Genomic DNA, 15,685 nt, shown 5'->3' on the forward strand with positions numbered 1-15,685 from the left:
TCAGAGCCTGGAACCTGCTTCAGATTCTGTGTCTCCCTCTCTCTCTGCCCTCCCCTGCTCATGTTCTGGCTCTGTCTCTCTCTCTCTCTCTCCCTCAAAACTAAACATTAAAAAACTATTTTTTTTAATTTTTTTTTTAACGTTTTATTTATTTTTGAGACAGAGAGAGACAGAGCATGAACGGGGGAGGGGCAGAGAGAGAGGGAGACACAGAATCGGAAACAGGCTCCAGGCTCCGAGCCATCAGCCCAGAGCCCGACGCGGGGCTCGAACTCACGGACCGCGAGATCGTGACCTGAGCCGAAGTCGGCCGCCCAACCGACTGAGCCACCCAGGCGCCCCAAAAAACTATTTTTTTAAAAAGACTACTTGAATTCATTCAGTTTTTTTAAGTTTTTATGACTAGAAAAGCAATTAGCTCTTTAACATTCTTTTGTATCATCTAAAAAGTATTTCAGGGGCGCCTGGGTGGCTCAGTCGGTTAAGTGTCCAACTTCGGCTCAGGTCATGATCTTGTGGTTCACGAGTTCGAGCCCTGCATCGGGCTCTGTGCTGACAGCTCGGAGCCTGGAGCCTGCTTCGATTCTGTGTCTCCCTCTCTCTCTGATCCTCCCCCCACATTCATGCTCTGTCTCTGTCTCAAAAATAAATAAACGTTAAAAAAAAAATTTTTTTTAATAAAATTAAAAAAATAAAAATTAAAAAAAGGGGCGCCTGGGTGGCGCAGTCGGTTAAGCGTCCGACTTCAGCCAGGTCACGATCTCGCGGTCCGTGAGTTCGAGCCCCGCGTCAGGCTCTGGGCTGATGGCTCGGAGCCTGGAGCCTGTTTCCGATTCTGTGTCTCCCTCTCTCTCTGCTCCTCCCCTGTTCATGCTCTGTCTCTCTCTGTCCCAAAAATAAATAAAAAACGTTGAAAAAAAATTTTTTTTTAAAAATAAAAAATAAAAAGTATTTCAAGAGGAAAACTAAAAACAAAATGTCAATTCCCAAAATTTCTGCCCCACCTATACGATTTTGAATGGAATATAATTTTATTAAATCACTTTGTGTGAAAGTATCTCTTTTTTTTTTTTTTTTTAATTTTTTTTTTCAACGTTTTTATTTATTTGTGGGACAGAGAGAGACAGAGCATGAATGGGGGAGGGGCAGAGAGAGAGGGAGACACAGAATCGGAAACAGGCTCCAGGCTCTGAGCCATCAGCCCAGAGCCTGACGCGGGGCTCGAACCCACGGACCGCGAGATCGTGACCTGGATGAAGTCGGACGCTTAACCGACTGCGCCACCCAGGCGCCCCTGAAAGTATCTCTTAAAACACTAAATCTTGGTTCTGCACTAATGGGGATCTGCTCCTAGTAATGACACACACACTAGCTTGTATTAGATTAACTGTCTCACAGATAACAATTATAAACTTTAGAATTTAAATATTTTTTAAGTTTATTTATTTTTGAAAGAAAGACCAAGAAAGTGAGCAGGGGAGGGGCAGAGATAGTGAGGGAGAGAGAATCCCAAACAGAGCCAGATACAGGGCTCAAACCCACAAATCGTGAGATCATAACCTGAGCTGAAACCAAGAGTCGGATGCTTAACCGACTGAGCCCCCAGGTGCCCCTTAAATATACATTTAAAATGTGTTTTCAGGCACTGGAAAGTGAAAACAAAAAGTAGGAGAAAACTGGAGAAGAATTAGCCTTTGAAAGATGAGAACAACTCTCATATGGACTTCACATTTACATGGCTAGTCAGCTGAAGTACTCTCCAGTCCACTCAATATGGGGTGCCCACAACTGATACAGAAAGCCACACAGTCCTATTGCCTTAAAAAGTCAGAGTACAGAGTTCAAGACTGCCAGAGTGGCTGTGAGGCAATGGAAAAATTTTCAGATAGGGGAGAACCACACAGGAGGAAAAAACCAAGATCAAATTCTTGTTGGACCCATGAACTATTGGAATACTGGAGAGACTCCAAAGAAAAGCAAAAGCAAGAGCAAGACAGAAGAAATAAAGGAGCCATGACTTCAGGTGCTACCTTCTTGTAGAGAGTCAAGAGTCTGGAGTCTAAGTCTAGTCAAATTCATGATTCCTAGAACAAGTATCAGCACTCTTCCAAGAAGATAATAGAATTAAGAGTCTCTATAATGAATCAATACCTAGTGCACAATTTAAATACTGTTGTCAAGAGAAGACACAAAATGATATGACATATGGTCAAGAGAAAAAGCAAGCAATAAAAACTGACTCCAGGATGACCCAGAGAGCCAATCTAAAAAAACAAAAAACAAAAAACCATGCTTTTCAATAAACAGTACCACAGTGACTTGTTGAACAAAATCAGACTGACTAATATGTGTAATTGGACCTTAAAAGAAGAGGAAAACAGTGAAAATGGAGCATAAAAAAATATTTGTAGAAATAATGGCCACAATTTCTCAAAGCACACTTAAACACGTTGCAAACTACTGAGAACCAAAGGTACAAGAGTCTTCAAAGCAGTCAGAAGAAATGATACACTGGTAATACATACAACAGCTGACTTCTGATCAGAAACAACAGAGGCCATAATACAATGGACTGACAGTTTAAAAGTGGTGAAAGAAGAAAAAAGAAAACCTTGTAACCCAGAATACTGTACTAAGCAAAAATAGCCTTCAAAAATGAAGACGTTTTCAGATAAATGAAAATGGAGAGATTATTGAAAGCAGACATGTACTACAAGAAATATTGAAAGGAATTCTTCAGTCCAAAAGTATACAGAAACGAATGAAGAATACCAAAAATGGTAACTATATATATGAGTAAATAGAAAAATCTGTAAGATATCATAGTTTAAAGAAAAAGTGTGACACTGCATCGTGAGGTTTATAATATATGTAAGTGTACTATCATAAGAATAGTATAAAAGACAAGTGGCAAATGAAATTATACTTCCACAAAGTTCTTATGTTTTAGGGGTAACAGTGCAATATTAACTCTAAGTTGACTGTTGTAAGGTAAGAAGGATTTTATAATCACTAGAGCAACCTTTAAAAAATTAAAGAGGGCTATAGCTAAGAAAACAATAGAGGGATTGATTACACTGGAATATATATGTTTAAATTTTTATGAAAGCAAAGAAAGGCAAAAAAGAACTGGGAAAACCAAATAAGGCAAGAGAAAAAAAAAATGGCAGCCACAAGTACAAACATATCATTTGTTACACTGAGTAAAAAAGCAAGATCCAGCTACAAGCCTCTATAAGAAATGCAATTTAAATATTAAAACAAAGATAGGCTTAAAATAAAAGAATATGTGACATGTAAACACTAATTATAAAAAAAAGCATGAATAAATACATTAATATCAGATGAAACAGACTTCAAGACAAGAAATAATCATAAGGAGTTAAGTAGAGATATTTCATAACGATTAAGAGTTTAAGGGGTGCCTGGGTGGATCATCGGTTAAGCATCTGACTTCAGCTCAGCTCATGATCTCACAGCTCGTGGGTTCAAGCACCGCATCAGGCTCTGTGCTGACAGCTCGGAGCCTAGAGCCTGCTTCGGATTCTGTGTCTCCATCACTCTTTCTGCCCGCCCCCCTCTCAAAAACAGACATTAAAAAAAAAAATTTTAAGTTTAACTCATTAGAAAGACAAAACAATTAAAACACACATCAATCTGATAACCAAGGTTCTAAACACTGACAGAACTAACAAGAGATATGGGTGACTCCAGAATCAAAGTTGGAGATTTTTACTCCATGAACAAATCATAGAACAAGTAGGTAAAAGTCAGTAAGGACACAGAACATATGAACAACACTATGGCCCACCTCCATTGACTATTTAAATCACTGCAGAAAACTTTATCAAGCAGGGCACTGCTCTAGTCTGGACCAAAGACATACCTGTAATTTTAAATCTATAAATTGATTTTAGGAGAGAGAAACTAAGATTATGTAATTAGAAATTGTGCTAGTAGCACTTTTTTTTCAGCTATTTTTCTCAAAATTGTATTTAAACTTAAACTCTGTTGTCCTATAGCACTGAATGCATACTCAGTAAGCCAAAAACCAAGTGCATTTTCACCAACACCAAATAAAAAAAAAAACCTAGTCGGGGGCGCCTGGGTGGCGCAGTCGGTTAAGCGTCCGACTTCAGCCAGGTCACGATCTCGCGGTCCGTGAGTTCGAGCCCCGCGTCAGGCTCTGGGCTGATGGCTCAGAGCCTGGAGCCTGTTTCCGATTCTGTGTCTCCCTCTCTCTCTGCCCCTCCTCCGTTCATGCTGTCTCTCTCTGTCCCAAAAATAAATAAACGTTGAAAAAAAAAATTAAAAAAAAAAAAAAAAAACCTAGTCGTACTTAATGAGAATTTTTTAAAGTACAAAGGGGACACAGTATAAGAATCATTTAAAAATGAGATCTTAATAAATAAATAAATAAATAAATAAATAAACAAACAATGAGATCTTAATTTTTAACTTACTTATATATTTGGTAACTTGTCCTAATTTTGAGTCCACCTTTGATGAAGTTGATCATATTTTCATCCTGAAAACATTTCAATGAAGTAATTAGATCACTTAGCAAAAGATTCTTACACTGTCCTCACATCTGGGTATTTGTTTGATTAGAACAAAACCCTCCCTCTCTTTTGAGGACATAATCTTTAAATTGAAACATTCCTCTTGCTTTACATTTGAAATGCTTTTCTGTAATTGGTCTTCCAAGTTAGATGGCAATAAAAAGAAAACATTTCAAAAATCTTTGCAACACTTCAAATAAGTAATTAAGGAAGTAATCCTTAGCAATTAGGGGCAAAATAAGTTAGTCCAAATCTACTGTAATAAACATCATCTACTGTGCAATTTTCTTCTGGGCTCAACAGAATCCAAACGGCTGATTTAAGGGATATGCCTTAAGGGCAAACTTTCCAATCCATCCTACTCCAGTAAATGGAATGATGGTTCTTCTTTTGCAGGGTACTTTAGCACTCAATCTGTTTAACATTGTAAATTTCACTAATACATATTTCCAAAACAAAAATTATTGATCTGGATTCTAAACTGATTGTCACTAATATGCAATTTTGTTTGGTGGGAAAAAAATCACTTTACTTCTCCTTGCCTCGTGGTCATCAACCATAAAATTGAGGCAGGGGGCCTAAATGAATGTCATTTTCAGGGTCAACATTCCAGGATTCTAAGAGAATCTCTTAACAAATTATATCCAAAACTGCTTAAAGGAAGTTAGTCAACAGATGGAGCTACTGGAGACAGTTCCCCTATTTCCCATTTCCGTGGACGATGTTTTCTTAGCCTATTGATAATGGAAAGCTGCTCTGGTATTTATTCACTGTGCACTTCAGCATCCTTCCGAAGCAAGGGAAAAACTTATTTTAGTATATAAGTTTCATTAATTATTAAACCTTTAACATTCAAATTATTATAAGCACTGATAAGTACAAAATTCACCATGCAACATAAGTGTTCATCTTCTCATTTTAAGGAGGCTTATGCTTGCACAAGTTCCAATACTGGCCAGGAAAGAATTTCTCAAATCACTTTAAAATCTGCCTCCAATAATAATATTTCATTTCATCATTCACCAAACATTGACTGAATGCCTATTTTACACCTGCCATCTGCATGCAAAATCAGTCAAGAGCAATAAAAGGCGCTAAGGGCTAGAGTCATGCACATGGGTAGAGATATGCACAGGAGGTCATGAGAGCACAAAGTAGGGGAGGGGGGTAAGGAGAGGCCCATAGAAGCTTCCTGAAAGCAACAGGCGCTTAAGGCATAAAAAATGATTAGGATGGGGCCAGAGGAAGGAAGGCAAACCAGATGTGAGCTTCGCAAGCAAAGGGAAACTGAAGTAGAAAGGCAAGGAGGCGTTAAAGATCATGGCGTGTACTTGGCCATCTGTGTTTACGTCACCCAGCGCTGCTGCAGAAGCTACTGCAAAGACCGCAAAACCAAGGAGTAACAAAGCTACCTCTACCCATGCCACTCAGGTATGCGTCATACATACCTGCCAATAGCATCTGAGCACATGGTAAGGGGGGGGGGGGGGCGCATAGGGAATTTGGGAGAAGACACCCGTTTAGTTTGAAACCTCCCCCACTTCTGATATTCTGATACAGAACCACTGCCATAGTCGGTGAGAGCTACGAGATGCTAAAGCAGAGAGATGACAAGGTGAGATTCTCGTCTCTGAGAGGGGACGCGGCTGCACAATGAACAATGAGCTGAGGATAAGAGAAATTAGAGTCAGAGGGTCGCTAGGTTGCCATGCAGCCTAGAGGGGAGATGACGAACACTCCCACTAGAACAATCAGAGAAGGAAGAGGAAGCATGGTAAGAGAAGCATGACCATTAAACTGGATATGGAGGCATGAGGAGGAGGGAAGAGGCTTGCATATCTGCCGGATGTTTAGTTACAAGTCCCCACAAATAAAGTAAGCCTGCAACTCCCAGATTTGATTGCCAAATCCCCATTTGGAAAACACATCAGAAAAACTGGGGACCTCCGTGACCAGCATTATGTTCACTGAAGCAGTAAGAATGCAGTTTTCAACCAGCCTTCAGAATACGTAGGGTTTTAGAAAACAGGGTCATAGAACAGACTGATTCAATTTTACTAAACCAGAACCCAACTTAAGGGGTAAGCCTCCAGGAAGAGAAAGGAGGGGAGGGGAGGGGAGGGGAGGGGAGAGGAGGAGAGAGGAGGAGAGGAGAGGAGAGGAGAGGAGAGGAGAGGAGAGGAGAGGAGAGGAGAGGAGAGGAGAGGAGAGGAGAGGGAAAGAGAAAGAGAAAGAGGAGAAGGAGAAGGAGAAGGAGAAGGAGAAGGAGAAGGAGAAGGAGAAGGAGAAGGAGAAGGAGGAGAAGGAGAAGGAGAAAGAGGAGAAGGAGAAGGAGGAGGAGAAGGAGAAGGAGGAGGAGAAGGAGAAGGAGAAGGAGAAAGCGAAAGGGAAGGGAAGGGAAGGGAAGGGAAGGGAAGGGAAGGGAAGGGAAGAGGGAGGGGAGGGGAGGGGAGGGGAGGGAAAGGAAGGGAAGGGAGGGAGGGAAGGGAAGGGAAGGGAGGGAGGGAAGGGAAGGGAGGGAAGGGAAGAGAAAGGGAAGAGGGAGGGGAGGGGAGGGGAGGGGAGGGAAGGGAAGGGAAGGGAAGGGAAGGGAAGGGAAGGGAAGGGAAGGGAAGGGAAGAGAAAGGGAAGGGAAAGGGAAGGGAAGGGAAAGGGAAGAGGGAGGGGAGGGGAGGGAAGGGGAGGGAAAGGAAGAAAAAAGAAAAGCAACTCTTAATACAATGTAAAACATTGTAATTGAGTAAGATTTTCAATTTTACAATTGCATTTCTTCCCCCTTACAATGTTGACCCCACCTCTACCCCACTATATCCATCACTGCCACCCATGGGGCCATGAGGTTAAAATCCAAGTGGTGGAAAATAAAATGTTAGGCAAGGTACTGGCCCTAACAGTTCTTAGAGATAAAATTAAAATGTCCCAAAAGAAAGGTATTCATTGTTAGGTTTAGAACTTTTTAAATCTACTCTTCCATAGGAAGAAATAAAAGTAAGAAAGGGGAATGAGAATAGAAAGGGGAAAAATAAAATCCAAAGTTATATATGAAAAGCCTAGCGCTCAACGCATGCATACCTGAGCTTTGCTCAAGCAGCTGGTGTAAAGAAGGGAATGGCCAAGGATGAAGATGTGTCTTCTGCCCAGGCCATCCCCCGTGTAGCCCTCACCATTAGGAAAAGCAAAGACGGATAATCTCACGCTTCTCATCTAGAGAAGCATCCAGAAAGTAGGTGTGGTGGTTGCAAAACAGTTTCTTTACAAGGCAGTGGTTCCCAACAGACTGAAATTCAAAACAGACTCTAAGGGCATTTGTGTAGGAACAAAGCTCCCTGGGGTCTTTTTTCAGCCCAAGTTTATCAGAACGGCAAGTATCTTCTGTTACAGCTCTGAGTCAAAAGAACTGAAGCACTGACATAGAATGAGCCACATTTTTTTCTACGTAGTGCTGGCAGGCTTCCCCAGAAATACTTATTCTAAGCCAAACATTCATTACCTGCACAAACGTGAGTGCTGCTTTCTGTAGGAGACACTCGGCATAACAGATTTCGGCATGCATTTCCTCTATTAAAAACAAATAAAATTATATTAAGGAAAATCCTATGTCCACAGTCATTGCTCTGAGATTTCAGAAAAGACTGATAGATCAATGAACCCAAGGGAGACACAAAAATCTAGCTTGTTCTGGTACTTCCACAAAAGGAGGATGATGACCTCAGTTCTCAGACCCTCAGCAAGATTTTTCTAGAATGTGTAAAATGATTTAAGGAAGTCATCTTTGGCCCCATTCAAATAGAACTCCAACGAGTCAGGCACTTGGTGCCAGAGCCCCAAACTCAGCTCACAACAAGAAACCAAAATTTAAAAGCACTTAAAAAGAAAATTATTTAACACTAACATGTAAGTTTAACACAGTTATAAAGACTGAAAAAACAATCTTCTGTTTGTGAATCCTAGCTTCCAAAATACGAAGGTATGATAGTCATGGTGATGATCAGACACATTATTACCTTAAAGAGAGAACGCAATTCTCTGGAGTTCTGCAAAAAAGTACGGCCCTGAGTGCCAAGTCATGACGTGATATAAAAAGAGTCAGCATCAGCACCACGTCAGGCTATTTTGATCATGGAGAGATCTAGCACAGGAACAAGGCACTCACAAAAAGGACGGTGTAAAGCTATGTATATCCCAGGGACAGATGGAGTGCCCCAAAACACATGGCCCATCTTCCTAAACAATACCTTGTACTTGCAGAGATTAGGGTAGGAGAGAAACCTTTGCGTTTTTGGGTAAACAAAATCAGCAGCTTCCTGTTTTATCCATGGGATGCAAATTGGCATTTTACTTAAGGAAACGAGCTTGGCGTATTTAACAGCCTGGGCTAGGGGAAAGGTTCTGCCGTGTACTAGGTATCCCTCCTCTTCCTGGTGGTCATCCCTCCTCTCCCTGCCGGTCATCCTTCCTCTCCCTGCCGGTCATCCCTCCTCATCTGCGGTCAGCTCACCTCTCCCTCGGGTCATCCCTCCTCTCTCTGCTGGTCATCCCGCCCACCGCCCCGTCCATTACCTCATTTATAAAGTCCAGCTCATAATGTCTCTACTTCACAGCTGAAGAATCAAGCGAGGTGCTGCAAGCAGAGCTCACTATTCAGAGTAAGCGCTCCATTTTTGTTTGCTACTTTCGCTACGATTACTACCCTTGGCCCTCTGGATTTACTCAGCGTTCAGAGGAATAAAAGCAGTCTTCGATTTTTACAGTCACCTGAATTTCCTCTTCTTTCTATGTACATTTGTAACAAAGTGGGAACAGTTTGGAGTTTCCCACTTTGAAAGCCTACTCAGTACCCCAGATTGCTGGCTTGGGCATGTGCGGGGAAGGCCCTGTGAGAGCACAAGGTGTGTAAAGGCAGGAGTGTGAAATGAGTCCGGAAAGGTAAGTCAGGGCTGAATTATGGACAACCTTAAGCGTCAGAGGCTGGGCTTGATTCAGTAGGCAACGCTGAGTCCGTGCAGAGGTATGAGCATCCAAAGGATTAGACGTATCAGGGTTAAGTTAAAAATGGACAAATCTAAGAGCAGCTCAAGGACATAATGAGAAGACAGAGCTGAAAGGTCAAGAAAATTTGAACTCTGTAGACTATACGGAAGTATCCTTCATGTTAAATCCCTTTCCCATCCTAAGTACTGCATATACATATCTATTTTCAAAGGAAATCTGAAAAACATTCAGGGCAATACGCCAGGCACGAGAGAAGAATGGGTGTGTTCCATGTTAAACCCACGAAAAGTTTAATTAAATATACTCACTCCTGCAGACAACCAGCCACTGAAGGATGTAAATGAAAATTACCAAGAGGAAAAACAAATCACATACTAAAGCTACAATGTTTTGACATGCCTCCTTGAACACAAAGTCTGTTTGGGTTGCAGTGACAGCCAAACTCATTAGGAATAAAATGCAACTTAATTTATAAAAGTCTTGTTCCTTCACTCTGTTTGATTTATATTCCTCAGTTCTCAAAATTAGCCATTTGGCATTTATGAGTAGGTACCTTACCAGAACATCTCTGAATCATAAACTCCTTAGTCTACTGAAGGAAATATCTTCAGCCTGCATTAAAATGTTAATTAAGCATGGCTTTGGATGTAAAAGTCTAAATTAACCTGTTTTTCAGAATATGCTATAGTCACAAGCTCATTTATTTTTATTATTTTCTAATTAAGACTTTATTCTTTAAAGCAGTGTTAGATTCATAGAAAAACTGAAGGGAAGGTACAGAAATTTCTCATGTATCCCTTGCCCCATGCATGCATTACCTCCCCCGTTATCAACATCCCCCACCAGAGTGGTACGATTGATGAACCTCCATTCACACATCATAACTACCCAAAGTCCACAGTTTACATTAGAGCTCATTCTTGGTGTTGTACATTCTATGGGTTTGGACAAATGTATAAAGACACGTAGCCATCATCATGATATCATACAAAGTTTTTTCACTACCCTAAAAATCCTCTGTGCTCCATCTACCTATTCATCCCTACACCCCATCCCCAGGCAACCACTGATCTTTTCACTGTCTCTACAGTTTTGCCTTTTCTAGAATGTTATATGCTCGCAATCATCTAGCACGTAGCCCTTTCAGATCGGCGTCTTTCACTTAGTAATACGCATTTAAAGTTGCTCTATGTCTTTCTGTGGCTTGATAGCTCATTTCTTTTTAGCACTAATTAATCGTCCATTTGTCTACATGCACCACAGTTTATTTAGCCATTCACCTACTGAAAGACATCTTGGTTGCTGACAAGTTTTGGCAAATTACAAATAAAGCTGCTGTAAACATCTACGTGCAGATTTTTGTGCTGGTCCTAAGTCTTCAGCTCCGTTGTGTAAATATTGAGGAGACTGATTACTGGTTTGTAAGGCCAAACAAAGCATGTATAGTTTTGTAAGAAATTGCCAAACTGTCTCCCCTAAAGTAGCTATACAATTTTGCATTCTCATCAACCATGGTGTTTTTGATGTTTCAGATTATGGACATTCTAACAGGTATATAGTAGCATCTTCTCGTTTGTTTTATTTTTTTAATAATTAGGAAGAAGTAACCTCCTACCTTATTCCAGATTTTCTAAAGTGTCATGTCAAAGACATTATAAAAAGGTAAGAACGCAGCAGCATCTATTTTCAAGATGTCTCTTTCAGCCATACATGAACACTCTGTTCCCTTTACTACAAGCCTACAAGAAAATGTGTGAGGTACAACGGAAAGAGCTGTGGCTTACAGAAAGGCAGATGGAACCTTGCTCCGCTAGGTGGGTAATCTTGAGCCATTAACCCAACTATTAACAGTGGTCACCCCTGCAGGGTGAGTTATGGTGGGAAAGAGAAAAAGATACCCCATTTACTTTACATTATATGCTTAAGTATTGAATTTTAGGAGTATGATCACGTTTTAACCTTCCCAAGACAGGGAAACATTAATCTTTTAAATGAGTCTCACCTTCAGTCAGCTGCTCCAATGAGCCCCTAGAAAGAAGACTTGAGAACGATTCCACAACTGTGCATTTTTTCCTGTATCTGTGGAGAAAAAGTAGAAGGGCGGTGGGAAATAGAAAGAAAAAAATAATAATAAATCAGGCCGAGTTCACTTTCATTGGACATTCATTTCAGTCTCAGTCATACCAAAGAGTTACCAAGGAGGAACTGCAAACCTCAAACTCTAAACCCTAAAGGGCAGAGAGCACCCTTTTCAACACTGTGTACCCGGCACCCAGCCCTGAGCCGATCTCCTGTGGGCACTCCATCCACACTTACTGGACACGTGAGTGGACAAACTCACACAACACAATGAACACTAGCCCTGCCAAGCACCTGTACGATGCTGAAATCAGTATTTCTCTGGTAAGAGGCACCCACAGGTTAAGAATCGACTTAGAGTGTGATATTGGGAAACTCTTCATTTGCAGGGTTGCAACATAATTCCATGAGGATATAGTTTCACATTAAGTGTCACCAGTGCTGGTTAACAGCTGTTGCTGGGGTCTTGCTATACACACAGAGCAAAGATTAAAATAAAACTGAAAATCCATCTCATCTTCACCAACCAGAAGTGTCCAGATATGTCCTTTTAGACAAATAAAACTCTCCCTTCCGAACAGGCAGCATCCGCCCATATAAAAAAAGAGAGTTCCTTGCTTGGCCTGGCTTGGCAGGCAGGAGCTGAATTCATCTGCGCCACGGAGACCCTTGGGAGATGCTTGCTGTGACTGAAGTTACCAATGGGAAAAAAAAAAGGGGGGGGAGGGAAAAACCCGTGGAGGCACAGATGCCAACTGCTTGGCCAAACAAGAATCTTCTATAATTCCCAACAGGAACTTTCAACTCTATTAGATACAACTATGTGAGGCCAAGAGGCTTGGAAGTACAAGTCCCTTCTACAATTGTGGCCAACTTCAAACAGAGCTTTCCATCAGGCAAACCACGCTCACTCTGTCACACAGACATAAAGGTTTGTAGTTGCATCTCAAGTATTTAATTACTCAGTTCATACTTTTGGCAGGTCTGTAATGCATCCTTCATGGCAGAAATGCCATTTTGGATGTCCTGTTGCTCGAAGGTCAGGACGGCCTGCAACACCACAATAGTACTGTAGCCCAAGGCATGGTACATACTCTCCTTAGCCCTGGGGGGCAAAAAAAAAAAAGGAATTAATACGTTTCAATGCAGTTTAAGAGCATTCAGGTCTTGTCTGATACTGACCAGAAGAAATCCTAGTAAAAACATATCATGACTTGTATAGCGATAAATTTTACTCCTTCACCATAATCACTGAAATAATATAGACTGTGAAAGACACGTCCCCCCCCCAAAAAAAAAAAAAAAACTCAAGTATCAAGGACTTTCCAAATTACGCCCATGCAGGCAGCACTGAATGTTCCAGGCTGAAGCAGAAGCTGACAATTGTTTTTCCCCATTTCAGCACAAGGGGGCAGCCTGCGGACTCTTTTAGTAGAAAACATTTCAAAGCAAATCAATTTTTCCCAAACACCGGGAATCTACTTCCTATCTTTAGTGTTGATAGAAGTACTAAAATACAGGCCACTGGAAATGTATTTTGTGACAGAGAGATTCTGATATATTTTTTGAAAGATAAAGACCCATTTTTAAAACCGGTTCATCTCCACTCCCAGCTGGAGGCCAAAGGGAAGCAAGACTTTTGCAATAAATTAGGTTGGCCACAAAGGGCCCAGACGAAAGTACATTCCAGACTTCGTATGTAATCTAATCCCATTATCCACAGTTCCTGAATAAAGTTCTTGATAATTCAAATTACTAAATTATCAGGAAGAACTGCTTAGACTCTTACGAGCATTAATTAGTCTTAAGGTATGACACATCCCAGACTCTCAGACTGTGAAAACCTTACCATCTCTTTTCTCAAAACTTCTCATCGTGTTATTTACAAGACTCAATTAGTTATTTACAAGACTTGAAATATTAATGCGCAGTTTTGTTTTTAATTCAAATATCATCCACCACAGCCCGCTGCTATGCAAAATAAACGCAAGCCACATTCTTCTTTTCCCTCATGGAAATACTCTAAACATCCTTCGGTAATTTGCAGTTTGTCCTGAATAGCAAGGTCACTGGCTGTTCAAAAGACCACAAAGAGTAACAGCAGCCCAAAGTTAATCATTTATTGTGGTCTTAAACCTCACATTTTAAACCAAAAGCTCCAAGAGGGGAAAAAAAAAGTATGCAGTGGGAAAACCTATGTTTAACAGTGAAACATGCATCAAGATGAGAGAATCTTGACTAAATAAAACACTCAATCACTTCTTGTCATTCCATGTTACCACCAGCTGGGGTGTCTGAGGCAGAGGAGAGTGGGGTCTTGTGTGAATAAAAAGTGAAGGAGACAGGCAGGCAGGCAGGCTGAGAGAGGAGAGACAAACAGAAAAAGGTAGGCAGGCAAAGAGGAGGAAGACCAGGAAGCAGAGACAGAAGATGGACAGAGAAAGAAGTCTGAGGGTCTGGGAAGGACAGAGGGAAACGAGGCAGGAGACAGGCAGGGTGGACAGTGTTGGAGACAACACGGGGCCATTTTCTCGGGCTGTATCATCTCTTATCCTCTTGTCCTAACCCCTGAAATACTATGTGATCACAGCTCTTCTACATCTTAATAGAACTACCACACCAGCTTCTCGGGAGGTAATTTCATTTTCTTTATTGAAGTAGGTAGTGACATACAATGTCATTTTAGTTTTAGGTGTGCAATATAGCGATTCGGCAATTCTATACATTATGCAACACTCACCATAATGAGCGTAGGAGGACTGAAAGTCCATGATCAGATTCACATTACTCTACCGACCAAAGAAAGGAGATTTCCGCTGTTGTACCCGAGCAACCTTCTAGAAAACTGTTATTAGCAGGTCTAAGTTTCATCCAAGTTAAGTGTTGCGTTTGAAGGCACAAGGTATGATTACTCCTGTCCAGCTACAGTCACACTGTGGAGTTGGGGACAGTGCTCAAGGTGACACCTAGTAAACGGGCTAAGCACAGGTTTGCTGCCACATTTGAACAATTAACAGGTATTATCAACTGAAATTAAACTGCTTAACTTATTTATCACATAAACAGGGAGTCCCAATAACATTTTTTATTATCTTAAATTTCTTTTAAAGAAAAGTTCTTTTTAACATTTGAGATTAGTATATTCTAATTCTTCCCATCCCCATTTCAAAGGGAACTTCTGTCAAAGGTATTTAAGCTTTAGAGGCATATCCATTAAAGTATCTCACTGGAAAGAGCAAAATGAAACTCCACAAAACTATATGAGACGACAATATTTGAACACATATAGAAATTAAAATATGAGAATCAGAAACTTTCTACTGATTAAATTTGGAAAAAAAACAGATTTTTTTTTTAACTGGGTATTAAAACTGACCAAAAGTAAGGCGTCTCAACCAAATTAGCTTAGAAATATTCAGGCGGCAATGCAGATATGCTGACTGACAAGCAATATATCAAAGACTCATCAGAAACGTCTGTAAAAATGTATTTTATCTAAAAGAAATTAAGTTAATTACCATGGTCGAAGCAACTCTAAGGCATCCGTGAATTTGTTACTCAGAAATAAGTTCAATGCCACTGAACATTCTTCTAGGCCACACTTGAGATCCACCTTCACTGATGTTGACCTAAGGATCAAGAAAAAAATACATAGCATTTTAATAGCTTTTACTATTAGAAGTTGTTGCGGGTGTGTGTGTGTGTGTGTGTGTGTGTGTGTGTGTGTGTGTGTGTATGTACCCTTTGGAGAAAGAAAGACTGGGATTCTAACCCTTCTGAAACCTTCTAAAGCCTTTCTTATCTGTAAAATGGGAATACCACCACCTTCGTGAAAATGTCATGAGGATGGAATAAATCAACAAATAAGGCTGATAGCCCTCACAAAGACCACAAGGGTGGGAACTACCTTGATTTATAGGACAGGGAAAGTTATTATGTTTTAGTTTGATTACGCAGGGGGAAAAATGTGCTTCAGTGGAAAGCTGATTATCATCTAGACTGTAGAAGAGACTCCTTCAGATTGCTTTTGATTCTACAGGAACTGTCTTGCA

General features: G+C 40.7%; 1 protein-coding gene across 5 annotated transcripts in view; it reads right to left on the reverse strand.

The window, feature by feature from the left end:
• The window catches only part of TTC39B (tetratricopeptide repeat domain 39B), a 129,763-nt gene that overhangs the window by 44,547 nt on the left and 69,531 nt on the right, over positions 1-15,685 (reverse strand). For all 5 annotated transcript variants that reach the window (XM_086685338.1, XM_086685335.1, XM_025922071.2 and 2 more), the window contains 5 exons: positions 15,152-15,262; positions 12,607-12,738; positions 11,557-11,633; positions 8,053-8,120; positions 4,464-4,528 (listed from right to left, as the gene is read on the reverse strand). In XM_086685338.1, coding sequence (XP_086541464.1) covers positions 4,464-4,528; positions 8,053-8,120; positions 11,557-11,633; positions 12,607-12,738; positions 15,152-15,262 — 453 coding nt within the window. The remainder of the gene's footprint in view (positions 1-4,463; positions 4,529-8,052; positions 8,121-11,556; positions 11,634-12,606; positions 12,739-15,151; positions 15,263-15,685) is intronic.

Source organism: Puma concolor, chromosome D4 (genome assembly GCF_028749965.1).
Source record: "Puma concolor isolate L17-30 chromosome D4, mPumCon1.1.hap2, whole genome shotgun sequence".
NCBI lineage: Eukaryota > Metazoa > Chordata > Mammalia > Carnivora > Felidae > Puma > Puma concolor.